General features: G+C 40.5%; 1 protein-coding gene across 1 annotated transcript in view; it reads right to left on the bottom strand.

Annotated features, from left to right (window-relative positions):
• The window catches only part of GPR39 (G protein-coupled receptor 39), a 258,592-nt gene extending 239,540 nt beyond the window's left edge, over window positions 1-19,052 (bottom strand). Inside the window, exon 1 of the mRNA XM_021009476.2 lies at window positions 17,893-19,052. Within this exon, the coding sequence (XP_020865135.1) occupies window positions 17,893-18,745 (853 nt within the window). The 5' untranslated portion in view covers window positions 18,746-19,052. The remainder of the gene's footprint in view (window positions 1-17,892) is intronic.
• Between the last annotated feature and the right edge of the window lie 1,200 nt (window positions 19,053-20,252).

The raw sequence follows: 20,252 nt of genomic DNA, 5'->3' as shown, positions 1-20,252 counted from the left end.
TCCAGCTCACTTTGTAGATGAGGGAATTGAGGCAAACAGGATTAAATGACTTGCCCAGGGTCACCCAGCTAGGAAGTATCTGAGGCTGGATTTGAACTCAGGAAGACACCTCTTCCTGACTCTAAGCCTGGCACTCTATCCACTGCTCCACCTAGCTGCCCTATGTAAAGGTGAGTTATGTTTAAATGCTTTCTAGAGTTTCAGTGGAGAGAATTAATGCTCACTAGTAGTAGAGCAGCTAGCTTCCCAGTGGTAGGCAACCCATTACACAAGCCTGACAAATTTTCATGTCAGACCACTTGGCACAATTACTGTCCCTAAGAAGTTTCTAGAGTGAAGCTTCTAGGCACTGAGTATATTTTGGATGAATGAATGAATGAATGCATGCATGATATATCATTGATTTAGGACTTATTATGTACCAGGTACTATGCCAGGGGTGGGGACCCTGTGGCCTGGAGGCCACATGTGGCCCTCTAGGTCTTCAAGTGAGGACCTTTGACTGAATCCAAACTGCACAGAACAAATCTAAGTCCTCAAGTACAGCCAAACTTCAAGTGTGGATTCAGTTAAAGGGCTGCACTTGAAAACCCAAAGGGGCACATGGGGCCTCCAGGCCACATGTTCCCCACCCCTGTACCATGCTATGCCCTAGGGATACAAATACAAACAACCAAAACAAACAAACATAAAGAAGTACAGAGGCTTTTAAGTTTAATCTGCATTATTAAAATTTTCTCCATTACTTTTTAAAGTCTAGAGTCTAGGCAATACACAAAGCAATAAAGTTTGAGATCCTTGACCTCAAGGAGCCTACATAGGGGAAGACAATACATAAAGGGTAGATAGAAGAAGGGGAAAGGGCTACTGGCATGGCTTGGAAATGTCTAGGTAAAGCTGTTGAGACCTGGTTCTGGGCAAGCTAAGGCAGAAGCTCACCTATCAGAGCCCCAAATGGTAGGAACAAAGCCCAGGTTTCCAGAGGTAAGGGATGAGGATGATGTTCAAAGTACAGGCTACATGGTTGGAAATGGCTGAGAGGATGTCAAAAGGGCATACATTTGACTTGGAATTGTGGAATCACAGAATTTCAGGACAGGAAGAGCCCTTTAAGATCACCTACTCCAACTCCTCTTGTATCTTACCTCTCTCCCCTGCCCTCCTGTACTGTACACTGTACAGCTTTTGAGCCTCCCACCTGCCTCCAATGACAGCCTAACAAACATTCAGACTTTTAAAGGAAATTTACTCTGAAGAATTGTAAGGGGATGTTTAGTGCAGGAAGGGGATACGGTCTCAATCAACCAACCAACAAGCCTTTGTTTAGCCTCTGTTATGTGTCAGATGATGCTGGGCACATAATTATAAAGGATGAAACAGTATTCTCAAGGAGCTTACTTTTGGTTTACAGTTATAAAGATTCATATAGTTGGTCCTAGTCTTCCAGCACCTATGGGATGTTTGGGCTCTTCTCCATTGTTTTCTTTTGCCTGTATTTCTTCTTGATCTGAGCCCTGATCATAATCAGTTCTAGTCCTTTAGCTGTAGAGTTGGCTGGCCATAGCACACCCTCACAGACCTCCAGAATCTGCCAGCTCAGCATTTAATGTGATGAAGAAGAGTCTAAACCCTAAGCAAAGGACTTTCCTCTTAAAGCCTAGTTCAATTATTTTGGATTTAGGCGAATGACTGTTCTGTGATCTGCACCATAATAGGCTCTGTGTAAAATACAGAAGAAGGTTTATAACTAAGTGCCAGAGTGGCAAGGAAACCACTCTCCTATAGTTAGCACACTCTTCTTTTCTCTGAATGCCTTTGATTCAGAATCACAGGCTCCGGGCAAAAACTTTTTCCTCTGCTACCATTCATCAACTCCTCATCCAGGTCCAAGTCTTCCCTATTCCTCAATAGTCCATTTCCTGCTCTACTTTTCCCTTACATTGTTCCCTTTAGAGTGTCCATTCTACTGATAACAAACCTCAAATCAATCCAATAAATATTTATTAAGTGCCAGGTACTGTGCTAAATGCTAGAGATACAAGTAAGAAAAAGACATGGTCAATCCCAGTCCCTTTCCTCAGGGAGCTTACAATCTAATGGGGAAAGACAACACACAAAAAGAAGTTGAAAAGCTGAGGTGGGGAGTGCCAATGTATACCCTCCCTGGGGTCATGTTGCTCCTTAGAGATGAAGTCAAGCAGAGGAGCTGATGGGAAAATGAAGAAACCAGGAAGGCTAGAAGGAAGTTCCTCTACAAAGGAAGGTTTGGGGAAAAGGTTAGTATTCTACTCTACAGCCCTCTAGCCAGAGGGGAGAGGTGACAGCTTTCTTTGACCTTTCTTCCTTTTCTTAAATTCACAAAAACCTGACTCAAATCCCAGAAGCCACTGTATCCCTGGGCCCTTGGTGGGTGCTGAGTTCACCTCCTTTCATGCTTCCTGACACATTGTAGCATGAGGAGGAGTAAACATAGGCCTTGCTCCACATAAGCACCTCTGAGCCCTTTCATTCCCATTATCATTACTCAGCAACCTCTTCTCCTCTGCAATTCACATTAGTTCTTCAAATATCACTCTATCAGGGTACTGGTGGTTTTTAGCTCCTGGGGCCCAGGTCATTCTCCCTCTTTTTTCAAGATGTGCAGCACCTGGGCAGCAGACTGCCTCCCTAAAACAACCCATGTTCTCATTTGAGGAATTTAATATATGAGATAATGTCATCTTAAACACCCTGTTCTATTCCTGGAACAATTGTAGGGCCACTGATTTAGAGCTAGAAGGAACCTTGGAGGCCATTGAGTCTAAGGCTACTGAGGTCTCACTAAGATGAGGAAAGTAACACTAGGAGAAATTGAGTAACCTGAAGAAGTTACTTAACTCAGCTATTAAGTAGATGAGGCAGGATTTGAATCTGGATCTTGCTGCCTCAGAGTAGAGGACTTTATCCATCGAGCCAACTAGCTGAAGTGTTTCATTTTCAGTCAGTGGGGAGGAGGAACATGCTATGAAGTAGCCACCACTGAAGGGCACTTTCTCTTCAGTCTAACTGTGAATAGGAAATCCCTTCCCAGCCAATAGCTAATCCAGTAAACCACGCCTCTCTCAGGGTTAGTCCTTCATTGCCTATCATTTATCCACCATGAGTTGCCTTTTTGGTACCATTTGGTTGAAAACAACCCTTTCACCAGAGTCCATGGAACCTTGAAGTGCCTTCCATCCCTATAGCCTTTCCTTCCTCTCCCACCACTCCATCTTCCCCTAGGGCTAATATCTCCTCTTCCCCTGCAAAGGCATAAGCTAGCAGAGATGTATAGAAAAGCAATATTTGGGCCCCGGTGAAAAAAAATAGCATTCTCTGCCCACCTCATTCCAGATATTACCACCTAGGGCAAAGTAAAAGCTATCCCTTCCTAGTTAAGCCTCAACAGTCTAAATAGGGAGAAAAAATTAATACTTCCTGCCATACTACACCACACTATACTGCTGAAATAACCAAGCAATGTCATTTAACTACAGGAAGTGGAAGAAAGCAAGTTTAGAATGGCAGATAGGCAGGATGAGGGCAGTTTGGTTGAAGAAAGGATATACTCATTATACCAGAAAATAGACTATAGGGTCCACCTCAAGACACTCCCTGGAAATTACTGCTACAAATTCCAGATTCAACTTCTTAGGACTCCTTTTTAACTTTAGGTCAAAAGACCTGAGTTGAAGTTGAAGCTCTACTATTTATTTAATGTGTGATCATGGGGAAGTCACTTAACCCTCTCCGAGCCTCTGTTTTTGTATCTCATCAAAGTCATGTGAGGAATCTAGCAACCAGATGAGGAGGAGCATAAAGGGGAGGGAGAGTCTAGTGAAGGCAAATCTTTTCATAGGTCTGAGATGACCTAGGGCCAGAAAAGGGAATGGGGGAGAAAAACACTTCCAGTGCTGGTGGTAGGTCTTCCTATTATACATAGAAAAAAGGAAAGCTGTCACTGGGGGGTAAAGGAGGGAAAATAAAAGTATGCTTCCTAGAAGAGGTTATATTTAAAAGGACTTTTAAATATGGGCTACAACTCAATTGGCAAGAGTGATAAAGGAATGCATACTAGACATAGGGAATGGCCTGAGCAAAGACATGGAGGTTTATTCAGCTGCCAGAAGAGTCAGGTTTGACTGGAGTACACAATGCATAGAAAGAAGTAATGAGAGAAACAATAAAAAGTAAAGTGATATCAAATTTTGGATAGACTTGACTGCCAGACAAATGAGAATGAACTTTACTAATAGTAATAGAAAGCCACTAAATATTTCTGAGCAGAAAATAGCATGACTAGATCTTTGTGTAAGAAAAAAAATTCTAGCAGAATATCAAGAATAGATTGAAAGAGGGAGATAGTGGAGGCAGGAATATCTGTAATGAGATTCTTTAAATAGTTCAGTTAGAGGATAAGTGCTTATTTACTAGAGTAATAGCACTGGGAATAGAGAGGAAGAAGTAAATGCAAGGAATGTTGAGAGGTAGATGTGACAGAGCTCAACAACTAATAGGACACGAGAGGTGAGAGAAAGGGGAATCAAAGCAAGTTCCAAGGTTACAAATATAGGAGACTGGAAGAATAGTGGTGCCACAGACAGAAATAGTAGTCAGAAATAGACTTGGGTTTAAAAAAAAAACCCTTGATTTGTATTTAAGGTACTGGATATCCTGGTAGACAGGTGAAAAAATAAGTCAGAGTTGGAGATATATGCTTAGGTATCATCTGGATAGAAGTGATAGTTAAAACCATGGGAGTAAATGAGGTCACCAAGGGAGAAAATGTAAAGAGAGAATGAATGAGCCAATGAAAAAGCATTGATTAGAGATTTAAGTGCTAAACATTGTAAGAAGAGAACCAAGGACGGCTCCTTAGGGAGTACCTTTATGGGTTGAGGGGGAAACCAGGGATAAGAAGATGAGGAGAGGAGAACAAGGATAATTAGAAAGGTAGGAAGGGAACAAAGCTGGGGGGGGGAAGAATATCTACTAAGAGGGTCAGCAGCATCAAAAGCTACAGAGAAGTAAAGGAGGATGAGAAGTAGGTGAGTGGAAGGGGGTTGTGGCAATTAAGTCATAAGTAACTCGAGATCGATTTCAGAAGAGTAGTGTCAGTAGAAGGTCAATTACGAGGATTTGGAGGCCATAAGGAAAAGCAGTTTGGAGTTATATAGAGAAAGTGACTAAAATATCCATACCTTTTGACCTAGAACTTCCACTGTTAGATATATACCCCAAGGAGGTAAATGACAAAAAGAAAAGCCTTGTATATACCAAAATATGTAGAGTTTCTCTGTTCTGTAGCAGAAAACAGCTGGAAATAAAGTAAATGACCATCCATCAGGGAATGACTAAACAAGCTGTGTTACATGAATGTAATGAAATGTCACTGTGCTATGAGAAACAAGAATGCTGAATACAGAGAGACATGAATAGACACACAAAATGACACCAATTGAAATAAGTAGAGGCAGAAAAAACTACATAACAATGACAATGACAAAGTAAATAGAAAGAACAACAACAAGCAACAATGAAAACTGAGTGCTACAAAAGTGTACCAATCATACCTGGCACCAAAGAAAAAAACATGAGAAAGTACCTCCCTCCTTTCTTCAAAGAAGTGGGGCACTAAGAGTGTCAAACATCAAATATAACTTCAGATTTCTTCAATGTGCTAGTTTTGCTGAACATTTTCTTTCTTTTTTATTCTGTGTTACAAGGGATGATTCTCTCAGTGGTGGGGGAGAAGTTATACTGGTAAATGTAGCTAAAGTAAAGGCAAAAGATAGCTATATAAACTCAAGAAAATAAAAGATTGAAGACTGAGTAGATGACAAGTAAATAGAGGCATTCTATGCAGATAACTTTTCAAAAAGTTTAATGCTGAAGGGATGGGACGGTGATTTGACAGCACATAGATATAGAGAATGAAAAGATCATATTGGACTGAAATGGTTGGGAAAGGCTTCAGAGAAAATATAGAACTCCAGGTAGCCCTTAGAGAACAAGTAGAATTAAGGAACTATTGAGGCAGCTAGATGGCACAGTGGATAGAGCACTAGACCTGGGGTCAGGAAGACCTCATCCAATCCAATCCAATAAACATTTATTAAGCACCTATAACATGCCACACACTGTGCTAAGCTCTGGGATATAATTAATAAAAACAAAGATAGTCCTTACCCTCAAAGAACTTATAATTTATAGGGGAAGATAACACAGAAAAGGAGGCAGGAAAACTAGGGAAGGGAAAAGAGAACACTAGGGGGTACTTGGTGTGGGGGCTTCTTGTTCTATGGAGTTGAAAGCAGACAGGACAGTTGATACGATGTGGAATAAGCTGAGAGAGTCAAGTTTCTACCCTCCATCAAGGAAGTTATTAGGAGGAGTTTGCTACTCCACCTTCTAGGCCTCCAATCAGAGGGCAAAGAAGGCGGAGGCGGGTGGGATCCAAGTGGGCTTGAGTTAGCAGGATGATGGAGAGTCTAGAAGTGGTGAGATTATCCTGAGAGAAGTAGCTTGTTCCCCAGAGTTGAAATCAGGCAGGACAACAGGTGAAAAGTAGAGTGCCTCCAAATTCAGAAGACCTGCATTCAAATCCAGCCTCCTATACTTACTTAAGCAGTGTAATCTAGGCAAGTCACTTAACCTCCATATGTCTCAGTTTCCTGAATTGTAAAATGGGAGTAATAATAGCATTATATTTCCCCAGGTTGCTGTGAGGATCAAATGAGATATCTGTAAAGTGGTATGGTGTCTGGTACATAATAGGTGCTTAATAAATGCTGGTTTCATTATTTCCCATTTCATTATTGAGGGCTTATAAAATTTTAGCAGTATGTCACTTGGTATTGAAAAACTATATTTTAAAAAGTGGCATGATTCCTGCCCCCAAGGAGCAGACAATCTAATAAAGGAGAAAAATAAATAGTAATTAAAAAACAAATAATTAATTAGAATATGATCACAGAATTTGCTCTGTCATTATTTCCTGGAATGGAGGTTGAAAAACATGCTAAAAACTGAAGTGTAGGGGGATCCTTTGAAGCTTTCTACAAGTGATGTTTTTTACAGGTTCCAGCCACTTAAATATGATTCAGCCTAGAATGTTATAAAGGTAAAGGATTTGCTTGTTAGTAAATGATGACAGAGCCTGTGAAGAAATATTTTTTAAATCCTTTCAGTCTTAGCACCTTGTTAAATGCAGTTTAACAAGGCTTGTTAAACACAGTCCTAATCATTTTCAATTCATGGTGATTTCTGCCAGGTACATATGATGGTGACTTCTGCTAGGCACATATGGTCGATGTTACTCTTCAGGAACCAGTGATCAGAGCACTGATTTGCTCAAGGCAGATTTTTAAAAGGCAGTTTTCCCTCCTATTGTCTTACTCCTCTAAAAGGCTTCAAAGGACTTAGATCATCTGCAAGGAAAGTTCATCTTGGAGTTAAAACTAAGCAATTTCTATGAGCTCAGTCTCTGTGAAGTGGCAAAATTCTTCCTCATTGTCTGCCCAAGGGAAAATGAGTCATTGCCCTCTAATGCTAAGCGTGTTTTGAGTTAGACTTCCTTTCTTCCATGGATTCATTCATCTCAACAAATGTTTATTAAGTTTCTACTGTCAGTCAATCAATAAACATTTATTAAGTGCTTATCTGTTCCCGGCACTATGCTAAAATGCTGGGAATAAAAAGAAAGGTAAAAAGACATCAAGGACAGGTAGGAGGCACAGTGTATAGAATGCAAGAAGACTCATATTCCTGAGTTCAAATCTGGCCTCAGACACTTACTAGCTGTTTGATTCTGGGCAAATCACTGAACCTTGTTTGCCTCAGTTTCCTTGTCTGTAAAAGGAGCTGGAGAAGGCAATGGCAAACCACTCTAGCATCTTTGCCAAGAAAACCCCAAATGGGATCCCAAAGAGTCAGACACAACTGAACAACAGCAACAACAAGACAGCTCTCAAGGAGCTCACACTCTAAGCTACTATAGGCGAGACAAAAAATGGAGTGAGGGAAGATCCCCTTCTCATGCCTACCTTAAACCAAACCTGCAGGAATCGGATGGGAAGAGAGCGAGTATGGAGCTGCTAACGATATTGCCAGAGCTAGCTACTGACCTTCACCCTGCAGAGGTCTGAGTTTAGCTGGTGGGCAGAAAACTGAGACAAAAGGGAAGGAGGAACCTGGAAAATAAATTTCTCCTCCCTCCTTTACCCTTACCTGAACACCAGCATAGTCAAAACTGATATTCTTCAAGCCAAGAGGAAAAATCAGAGGAGAATGTTCCAAAAGAGAGGGAAGAGGGGAGGGACATCTGTTCTGCTGATTACATGATTGAGGATGGAAGAATTAATTAAGAAACAAAACAAATTTTGATGGACTCATGATGTAGAATGAGATATATTTTTGGAGATAGTCAATAGGAGAATTTTGTTTGATGATTTTATTTGATTATGCATGTTTTTTAGTTATTGTGGTTTATTCCCAAACCCCCCCTCCATGGAAAGTGGGGAAGAGTAAGAAGAAATAAATATTTATCAATTAAAATTTAAAATAAAAAATCTTTTAGAAGTTTACCATGCATGAAGCATTGTGAAGATAAAAGCCTAGGAGGCAGTATGGGGTAGTGGATAGAGCAGAGGACTTGGATTCAGGAGATCTGGATTGAAATCCTACTTCAGACAATAACTGGCTATGTGATCATGGACAAATAATGGATATCTCTCAGAGCTCTAGTTTCCTCATCTATAAAATAAGAATACTACTACTCACGTTTCCTCCCTTACAGCATTGCTAGAGGATAGCTGCTTCATGAATCTTAAAGTAGATTTTCAGTAATTGTTATAATTATCATTATTCTAAAGTCCCTGATCAGCATTGGAAAAAGGGGGTATGAAACAAATCATAAAGGTGGTTTGCCAGAAACCCTGAGCACAGCAAATCTCCTGCTCTCCTTAAGTCTTTTCTAAAAATTATCCAAATAAGCTGATTTGAGATTGAATAACTCTTAATCAACAAGCATTTAATGAGTACCTCCTCTGTGCAAGGCATTGTGGGCAGATAAAGTATACAAAAGAAGCACAAGATATGTCTCAAACACCATAGAACTTGCAACCAAGCTAAAAAGTTGTAAAACAGACACACACTAAACAATCAGACAGGAAGTCCATTGCTAAACTATAATACTGGAAAAGTATAGGGCCATAGAAGCTGAAGGTGGTACCTCTTTTCAGCTCAGGAGTTCTGAGCAGCAGTAGGCTGATTAGGCATTAATTAGGCACTAAATTCAGCACTAATGTGATAATCTCTCTCCAAGTCACCCCCGCTAAAATGAGGGGACCCCAGGCTTGCCTAAAAAGAAGTGAAATGGATGAGGTCAAAAATAGAGCAGGTCAAAGCTGATCAGACTGGGATTAGGTCCAAGTAATAGCCCCTGTACTTTCATTCTGGGTGAGATAGGGAATCCTAGTCTTTAAAACTAAATAAACTAGATGAAACTGACAACTGTTAATGGACAGAATTAGTCTTGGAAAGGACCTCAGAAATCATCCATTATTATACAGATGAGGAAATCAGTGCCAGAAAGTCAAAGTGACTTGCCAGTGGTAATACAGAGGTGAGTAGGACAGCCCACGTCCTTTGACTGCAAATCTGATGTTCTTTACACCCTACCTCCTCTGAGTGCCTACTTTCCAGGGGAGGCAGGGAGGAGGGGACAGGGAGGAGGAGGAAATCATGGAAGGCTTCAAAAAGCTTCAGAGAAGGCAGGCAATTCTGCTTTGGAACACACGAGATCTCATATAAAAATGGCAAGACTGTGTATTGGAAAAGTAGCATTTCCATATTCTTAAATCCCTCCCGCATGTAGAGTAACAAAAATTTTAAGGTGTTTTCCCATATGTTTTGTCATTTGATCTGTACAGTAATACTGTGTGTATCTTTACATGCTTGACAGTTAGTTTCGTAATATACCCATGAAGATCACAGGCTCTAAACTAGCAAATTCAATTCAAACATTTATTGAACACCAAGTGTGTAGAAGATACTGTACTGAGTGTTGGGAACACAGACATGAAAAACAACAAAGTCCTTGTTCTGGAGGACCTTAGAGTCCAATAGGGTAACAATACACACTCAAATAACCATCAATTCGAGGTCAAATGGAACCTTAAAGGGAAAGGGGCTCCAGACTTAACAGAGTTTTTATAAGAAAGATGAGAAGGTAGAAATCACTTTTATCTTGGGGAAATTTCATGTGGTACAAGATCCTGGTTCTTAAAGAAAAAAACTATTTCGGTAGATGAGAGTATGGAGGGAAGGAGGTTATAGTAAAAAAAACACTAGCCCAAGAGTCCAAAGTCCTGGATTTTAGAACCTTTTGTGGCTAATACCTACCTCGGGCAACTTATTTCACCACTCTGAGCCGTGATTTCCTCTTCTATAAAGTGAAAGGGCCGGGCCTAGTGATCTCACATACTTTCAGCTCTGAAGTCTTATGTCATTAGATTATACAGGCTTTTTCTGGATATGTGTAAATTCACGGAGGCCAAAGAGAAGTGGATAAGCTAGGTGAAAGATAGATTGGAAGGAAGAAAGTAGGAGCAGAGAGACAAGCCAGAGAGATTGTCCCAATAATCCAAGTGAGTAGGAATAAGGGGATAAATGGGGGTGGTAACCATACGAATAGAGAGGAGGGGACCGATGCAAGAGACATGGCCAAGGGAGAATTGCAGGATCATCATATCTAGATCTGGAAGAGACATTACAGATCATTTAGTCCACTGACCATATTCAATAGATGAGAAAATTGAGATCCTGCGGTTAAGTGACTTGTCCAAGGTCACACAGTTGACAGGACTTAGCAAATTATAGTATACAGGTAAAGAGAGAAAAGTGAATGAAGATTTATCGCCATTTAAAAAATTGTTCTTCTTATGGCTCTACTGCCTTATTCCTTCATGGCAGGTAGTATTCATGAGACAAAGTATCACTTGGGAGGCACACTAAGCTAGAAGGCCAGGTTTGCTAATGACTGGAGGACTGGGCTTCAAATTGTCCCTTCCAAGAGAGATATGTATGACTCCTGCTGAGAAATGAAATCCTAGAGACAGGTTGGTTACAAACAAAAGCAGTATTAGTACATTTGTCTGCCACTTTGATCAGAGGAATCAAGCAATTTATGACTGAGAAATGATTCCTAGAAAAGTAAACATGAAATACTGAAAGGGCAACATTGTTTACTTGAATAGACAGAATCCTAAGGGGCTGGGGAAACAAAGGTGATAATCTGGATAACTTGGGTCAAGATACACAGTGTCTTGAATATCCCCACATTTGAGAGGAACATATGTGTATGGGAATGATTTATTTATTCACACCAACTCATTTGGAATTTAATGTGATTCCATCAAAGTTATTGGTAATGAGAGGCAGCCTGGACTAGTAACCGGTAGATGACTAGACTTGGAGGCAGGATACAGTAGGGTTCAAAGCCTGAGTCAGACACTAACTGGCTCTGCAACCCCTAGTAAGTCACTTACCCTCTCTGGGCCTCAGTTTCCTCTTCAATAAAATGTGAATATTGTGGACTCAATAATCTCTATGATCCCTTCAAGGTCTAAATTTGTACTCCAATGACAAGTTTCTTTTGCACTACAGGTAAAGAAAGTGTTTTGACAAACAAATGAGTATATCAACAAGCATGTGTGTAGGGACAGCCAGTATTTAAAGTACTTAAGAATATTTTAAGCACCTTCAAACATTTTAAGTGTTTTGCTGCTACTGCTACTACAATCAACTGATAGGTCATTACAAATGTTTCTTATCTGATTAGAGGATTTTGTTCTAGTTACCACGTGGTCTTAAAAGCAACAAAACTGCATTTCCTTTAAAATACAGGGTGTCCCAAAAGTCTAAATGCAGTTTTATAGCTTTTATAAGCTTAAATCTGCCTTAAGATCTTTGGAACACCCTGTATTTAGTTGCTATCCTGAGACTGTCTCCAACCCATGTGAATCAGCAAAGTCTGACTCTTGCAGCCATGCATCCCTGCATATTTTTATAGTGAAAATACTCCCACTGAAGACTGGAAGTCCGCCACACGAAGGTCTGGAAATTCCAGTTTGTCCCATAAAAAGCAAGCTTAACCTCATAACTTACCAAATTGTGAAAGAATTTAATAAAAAACAGAAGCCAGTATTGGAAAGGTCAATTTGTGAATTGGTCTAACTCAGGGGTGGGGAACCTGGGGCCTCAAGGCCACATGTGGCCCTCTAGGTCCTTAAGTGAGGCCCTTTGACTGAATCCAAACTTCACAGAAGAAAAAGAACTCACCCAAGGACCTAGTGGCCTTAAGGCTGCAGGCTCCCCACCCCTGGAACTATCCTGACAAACTTAGAATTATGAGAGAAAAGCGATTAAATTTTTCATTCTCTGACTCAGTGATCTGACCACTAAGTACTTAAGTCAAAGACATAAATAGATAAGGTCCCATATATACCAAGATATTCACAGAAACATGTTTTATGGTAGCCAAAAGAAAAAACTGAATTGTAAAGTAAAATGATTAAACAGATTGTCATATATGAATAGAATGGAAATTTCCCATACCATAAGAAACCACAAATATGAGGAATTCAGAGGAACATGGGAAGACTTGTATGAACTCATGCAGAGCAAAGAAAGAAAAACCAGAACAAAATACACAATAACTAAAATAACATAGATGGAAACAACACTAATCAGCAGCTGAATTCACATTAAAGGCAATGACCAATAGTGCTTCCAGAAGACAGATGGTTAAACACACGTGTCCTCCTTTTGGTGGTGCTGGGTGGACTACAGATGCCAGATGTCACATATTCTATTCAATGCTGTTGCTGTTTCTGTTGGTTTTGCTGAACTGTACTTTATGACAAGGAAGCTGGAGTTGGGTGGGGGAAGGGAGAGGGAGGCATGGAGAAAAATATCAGGAAATGTCAGTGGTGGTTTAAAAAGCAAAAGGCATCATTTAAATTTAAAAATAAAATAAGGCCCAAGTCCCTTAGCCTTCGCATCCCAGTTAGAAATATTCAAGGCAATTGGTGCTTCCACAACATAAGGGATGGAAATTATAACCCAGTTATGCAAACCCTTACTGATGGGAAACTGTCACTAGTCTTTGTTAAGCAAACTTAGGAAACCTTTCCAAACAGCAGAGTGAGCCTATTATTGATTCTCACAGAGATCACTGACAATAGACAAGTAGAAGCACTAATACTTTCAGGAGTCTGCACTTCTGCATTATCTCCTGCAAATTGCTTTCCAGGTCCTAAGGAGCAACAGTAACTACTCTAGCTCTCACTCTCTCCCAGTTTTCAATTTGTTTTCATTATTCTCCAATTCAGAACTCAACTAGACAGCAGTGAAAGACACAAGAAGAAAAATTAATATTTTCAGCATGGGCTTCCTCATCATGCATAGATTTATGAATTTCATTTTTTATGTGGAAATCATGCTTTTTTTTTACAACCAGAGAAAGAAAATCTTTAATTGTTTTCTTATTGCCTGAAGAGAGCTTCGAAGACATCTTGCTCCATGTCGTCATTTACATTTCACATTAAATGCAGAATATATTTGAAATGAGCAAATATTTGTTTTAATTTACTCCATCTGTTAAAAGAAATACTAAAAAGACAACTAAGCCACCACATTAAATTCAGCAATTTGTAAACAATTTATATGTTCATTTATTCTGGGTTAAAAATGCCCCCAAAGCATCATTTTTATGAAACCCACAAAGTAAATGGCATTATATTAATCTGATGGATGCAGGGCATGGTTTCTTTCTTTTCACTTCATTAATTTATTTCCTAACTCAAGTTAATTAGTGAGAATCATATTTTTGAGAGCTATTTGAAATACAACATGGTGGGGAAGAGAGTATGGCAAATTGCTTTGGAAAGCTAGCTGCAGAGGACATATACTAAATATCAGTCTCTTATACCACAAAGAACCTCTCACATAAGAAACTGATTACCATCAATGGTTTACATTGGTGAAGAGAAGGGGATAGTCAAGAAGGCTGAACAAAACAAGCTAGGCTGAATGATCTTTCAGCTAGGCTGAATGATCTTTAAGGGGACTGACTTTCCTTTGTAAATTCTATGATTCTATGTCAGGCATTTCGGGATTTTTATTTTTAATTTTTTGCCTCAAGGCAACATCATTAATGAGGGGTGAAGACTCCATAAGAAGACAAGACACATAGGCCCCTAGAACATAATACTTAAAGAGAAACCATTCTCAATTATTTCTATGGACTTTTCAGTAAGGAGCCCTGGCCAATGGCTTCCAACCTTGAATGTGATTTTGATCAAGTAATTTCATAGATCCCTCCTCCACGTGATAGTAGATGAACTGGTACTATACATGGTGCCAAAAAGTAATCACAAATTCAATAATACATTTTACATGAATTTGTAATTTATTCATCACCAGCATCAATACACAATTTAAAAATAGTAATACATGTATGTACAAAATACATGCGCTTTTCAGTCTATTAAAGGTATGTTTATGTATCATACAGAATAAAGCTACAAATTATTTTGCAGCTAAATGAAAAAATGGCAATGTTTAGTGTGCATGTGGATTCCCCTGACTCCTTCTAATAATTCTGTAGGCCCTGGAAGTCCACAGGCAAAATGGTGAGTCTTGACCACCTCCCCTTTCCCACCTGTTCCCTGCTCACTATTCTCACCCTCAGCCTTCATACTTTAGAAAAGGAGAGGGGTTCCAGGGAAAGAAGATTGGATCCACAGTCAGAGGAGCTGAGTTCCTATCATGATTATTCCACTACTTATAATCTGTGTGACCTTGAGAAAGTCACTTAATCTCTGTGTCTTAGTTTCTGTTGTTGTAAATGAAGAAATTGGACTAGCTGCCCGTCAAGGTCCTTCTAGCACTAATCCTATTTCCTGCGAAGACCTATTCTCCCCAGGATCTGATCTCCATTCACACAAAAGAATTAATGACTAGAAATGGCTTAAAGCAGTATTTCCCATACTTGGAATCCTAGTATTCCCCAGAGAATGAAAAGAAGCTGCATGAGAAAGTGTTAATTTAAGATAGTGATAATTTCCCCTTTAAATATTATATATCAAAAATTTTTCTTGCAGCAATTTTTCAGTATGAAAATAAAATTTCCCCCTGTTTTGTTAGGAAATTTCATAATCCCCCAGCTTCTTTCTAATGATCCCTTAAATTAAAGGGATGACATTCTACCAGATGACATTTCAGTCATCAACAAATCAGGTACCTTAGACATACAAGATTTCCTTCCAGGTCTAACCATCTTTCCAATTTGATTCTTGGATGTCTTCCAGCAAAATACAGCAGAAAACCTAACTACATCTCTCTCAATCCTATTACTTCATTCTGACCATTATTCCATTTAAAAAAAAACTTTACTGAAAATGCTTCTTTTTTCTCCCCTACACAAAAATCCCTAGAGTGGGCATCAGGAAACCTGGTTCCAAGTAGGACTCTATCCTGAACTTGTAGAATCCTAGGCCATTTGCTTCTGTGTTCTGGGCCTTGAGACCATCATTTGTTTTAAATGAGAAAACTAACTAAAGTTATGGGGCAGCTAGGTGGCACAGTAGAGAGAGTGCAGGGCCTGGAGTCTGGAAAATATCTTCTTGAGTTCAAATCCAACGTCAAACACTAGCTGTGTGACCTTGGGCAAGTCACTTAATCCTGTTTGCCTCAGTTTCCTCATCTATAAAAATGATCTGGAGAAGGAAATGGCAAACTACTCCAGTATCTTTGCCAAGAAAAGCCTAAATGGGGTCACAAAGAGTCAGACACGGCTGAGAAACAACAACAAAAGCTGAAGCTGATGTTCCCTAAAGGTCCTTTCAGGCTGTGCAACCTTCTGATTTCAGGGATTGCATGGTATAGTGGGAAAAAATGATGCATCTGGAGTCAGAAGACCTAGATTCAAACCTTACATCTGCTACTTATTACCTGTGTAACCTTGGGCATGTCACTTAACCTCTTTGGGTCCCAATTCCCTCTTCTGTAAAATGAAGGCATTGGACTAGGTGAACTCTCACCCACTCTAGGTCCAAGATCCTATGATTCTAATACACCTCCATTAAAATCCACAATTCTGAAGGGCATTGGCCTGCACTTTTCTCTGTACCATGATGATTTCCATAGTACATTATATCTGCGGAACTTATCTTTTCAAAGAATGAAGAAGGCCTGTAAGTGATTATTCTGAGAATAATCACGGAAGTTTGCAAAACAAAGACTCTCATCCTCTCTTAATTTGATATCTGCAGGGATTGAAAGCAAAAAAAGTTCTACTAATCTGTGCAGTCCTTGTGGTTCTACTCAAAAAAAAATCACTGCTGCATTTGGATGCTGCGATAAGGAAGCAGACAGACCACGACTGTCACCCAAGCAGTACCCAGGGAAGGCATATCAGAGCACTCCAGCCTTTTGAAGAAGGCTCCAGATGGTGGCAGAGAGAGCATCTGGTGGCAGGGAAATAGCACCCTCACTAGAATATGTCTGATTCAGGTAGTTCTCTGAGCACAGGAGAAAAAATGAGAACTAAAAGAAATTACCCAAGGAAACAGACTCCATGGCAAAGGAGGGACTTCATAATTCAATTCAATAAGCATTTATTAAGTTCCTACTGGGTTAGTCACTGCAGATACCAATACAAAAAGGAAAGTAGTCCCTGCCCCCAGAAGCCTACATTTTACTGAAATATTGTACTAGAATGACATACTGATACTCTTGCATTTACATAGCCCTTTGCCTCAAGGCATTTTCACATCGATTTTTCATGTGATCTTCACTAGATCCTTTTGAGGTATACACAATAGATAGATTTAATACTACTTTATGTATGGAAATATCGAAACTGGGAGAAGTTACACATTTAAGATTATTTTTTCCACACTGTAAGGCTGTGGTAGTACTTCAAGAGAAGTTAGATCTCCTCATTTCTAGCCCAGCATTTTTATTTGTTGGTGCAGACCATGATGCCATCCATATAGGGACTCCCTCTATCAATGAAAATTAGCAACTGGCCTGAAATTTGCTGTCTTATGGAGTTGCCTGGGCATTCAATGAGAACTCAAGACATTTGCCCAGAGATATATAGCCAGAATGTGAACCCAAATCTCTCCGGATTAAGAGCAACTCTGTCTACTACTTCTTGCTACTTCTTAAAAAAAAAAAAGCTATATTGATACCTTTTGCTTTTACAACAGAGTTAGTTCCAGATATATGCATATAGATGTGTGTGTATGTATGTGTATATATACACACATCTATATATACATGTAAGTATATATATACATCTCTGCATATAGATGTGTATATATGTAAATATATACACATATATATATATAGATATATAGATATATAGATATAGATAGATAGATAGATGTGTGTCTGTATCCCCCAAAGTCTTAGTGTAGTCATAAGCTACTAAACCTTACAACTTCACTAAGACTTTTGGAACTCGCTGTATATACATTATCACCTTCAAAAAAAGAAAGAATCCTCTTTTATAACAAGAAAAAAAAATTAAGCAAAACCAGCTAACACAGTGATAACATCTGACCATGTATGCAACCCAATGTTTTTCCCACAGTCAATCATGGTGGGGGTGGGAAGGAATCAAGAGAATCAGGTAAATTCCTAATCTTGCTTCTGAACCTGTCAAAATAAGCCCAAACCCATCTTTATGCAAAGGAGTTGCTATTAGACTTAAAATAATTGATGCTGCATTTCACTGATTTAGGTCTGAAACTCAAAAGTCAGGAAGAAGGTGCATGACTGCCTTCTGGGACAGGGACTCACCTAAGAAGATTATGGTCTGCTTCCTGGCTACTTTGCTCTCATCACTCTCTGTCTTCCTCAACCGATGCTGCCCTTTCACTGCCAGCATGCCCTTCTTCCCTTTCATTAGCACTCGCATCATGTTTCGGCACATGAAGGCCACCAAGAGCAAGACCACAAAGTAGATGATGAAGGCACCGAAGATGCTGGATTGGAAAACTGTCCACTGGCTGGAGAGGCTGGTGCAAATGGACATGTTGGAGGTCTCGGGATGCTCGAGGTGCTGTGTCCAAGAACGATTGCAAGGGAGTCCACGGTGGTTAGGCACCTGGACCAGAGGGTACTCAATGCCCATGGCAAAAAGGATGGGTAGTGCCACCAGAATAGAGGTGACCCAGACAAAGCAGATCAGCAGCTTTACCTGAAGGGGCCCTGAGACTGCCTTGTACCTGAAGGGGTGGCAAATAGCCACATAGCGCTCAAAACTGAGAGTCAGCACATGGAGGAGTGTGGCATAGCTGCAGGCTTCAAAGAGAAAAGTGTGCAACTTACAGGACAAGTTATCGCTACTTGTAGTCAGAGGGTTCCAGATCACATTGTAGAACTCCACTGGCATGCCTATGAGGAAGACCAAGATGTCAGAGCAGGCCAAGCTTATCATGTGGTCTGCCACTGCCTTCTGCAGGTAGCCTTTCCTCTGAAGCACCTGAGTAGCACGAATGGTGACGCCGTTCCCGAGGATACCCAACACAAAGATGATCAAGTAGACAAGGATGAGGGTGATCTTGATCCAAATGGCTACTTCAAACTCTGGGACATGGCTGTGGTCGATCACCTGGGAGCAGTCATAGGCTGAGTCTCTCTTGGCAGCCATGAGCAGAGAAAGCCTGGTTCCTGACCAGCTCCTGATAAAACCAAACCTTCTTCCCTCCAAGAGCAGCCCCCCTAAATCTCTTTCCTCCTCACTTAGCAGAGCTGGTAGTGCAGGTATCCCACTGCAATGTTCACCTTATCAACTAATTCACCTGCTGATTGCCCTCAGCGGAAAATATCCTGAAGATCTTCAACCCAAAAGAGCCATGGGAAGAAACATAATAGCCAAGGCTCTGGGAGTGCATGGATCACCGTGAAAGAGAAAATAGAAAGGGAACTTTTTCAACCTGTCAGGTTGGTCAAGAGAGCTACCCAGCCCCAACAATCGGTGAATGTCTCCGCCTCTCATGCCTGTAAACTAACTCCACCTCTGCTCAACCCCATCCAGTTGGTTTTCTCTCTTTCCCTGGAGCAGTGAAGGAGGGGGACAACTGTTGTTAATCATTAATGAAGTACCTGATCAAATACAATGTACACTCAGTTTTGTGGACACAACCTGGCTCTTGGCAAAGGAACCACCCTCCCTGAAATCAGATCTTTGCTCTCATTGCTCTGGGTGAGGTGTGGCTGAAATCTCTCCTTTCTTCCCTCCCCTCCTCTCCCCAGGCACCTGGGACAGTGATAAGGGTAGGGACAAGAGCAAAAGTCTGGGAGGATTCTGTTGACCTGTTCGCTTTAACTTAGAATCCAAGGCTTAATTTGGGGATTGCTAACTGCCCTCCCTCTCCTTGTTGAACTCTACACACATATAGTCACTGGCACACAAATACGCATGCGTACATTTCCACCACACCCTAGTCCAATCCTAAATGTTAGGCAAGGTTGGAATTCCTTGGGCTGTATGCTCTGGCTTGAGTGGAAGCACCTTCTTTTCTCTAAAACAAATAGCCTCAGCCTTTGCAGCTGTCTTGGCATCTTCTCTCTCCAATCAGACAGAGCCCAGAAGAAGCAGGCAAGTTTAACAAACCCTCCGCTATCACTCATTTGGGGTGTTTGTTTTGTTTTTAAATAAATACCTGGACTCAGTCCCCTGAGCTACTGTCCCACAGGGTCAGAGTGGGCCCAACCAGGCTAATGGGATCCCCTTAAAGCCTTTTCTTTTCACCTAACACCATTCGGAGCAGGGCTTTCTAGAGCTTGTTCCTCCCATGAGGGCATGTGGTGGAATGCCACTTTTCCCTTTTCAGTCTCACTCCATAGCACAGACAGCTCTCGTGGTAGCTGCAGGAAACTTTTAATTGGAGGCATGTATATGGATGAGGGTCTGACAATCTATCCACAAATTGGAAACCTGGAAATAAGTTCTCCTGAACAGAATTGTGACAATTCACACAGGGAGAATGAACCAACATTGTCTTCAGCTGGCCAGGAAGAGTTATTATAAAGGAGACACTAACTCGTTCAACATCATTTGTTTTTAAGAGAAAGTTTGTTTTATAAAAGGTGGGGAATGGGTTTTGTTGAAGGCCAAAAGTTTCAGGAACTGAAGAAAAACTTAAACAGGAATG

Source organism: Phascolarctos cinereus, unplaced genomic scaffold (assembly GCF_003287225.1).
Source record: "Phascolarctos cinereus isolate Bilbo 61053 unplaced genomic scaffold, phaCin_HiC Scaffold_726;HRSCAF=1367, whole genome shotgun sequence".
Taxonomy (NCBI): Eukaryota; Metazoa; Chordata; class Mammalia; order Diprotodontia; family Phascolarctidae; genus Phascolarctos; species Phascolarctos cinereus.
The sequence above is the reverse complement of the archived record's forward strand: the minus strand, read 5'-3'. Positions and strand labels throughout refer to the sequence as shown.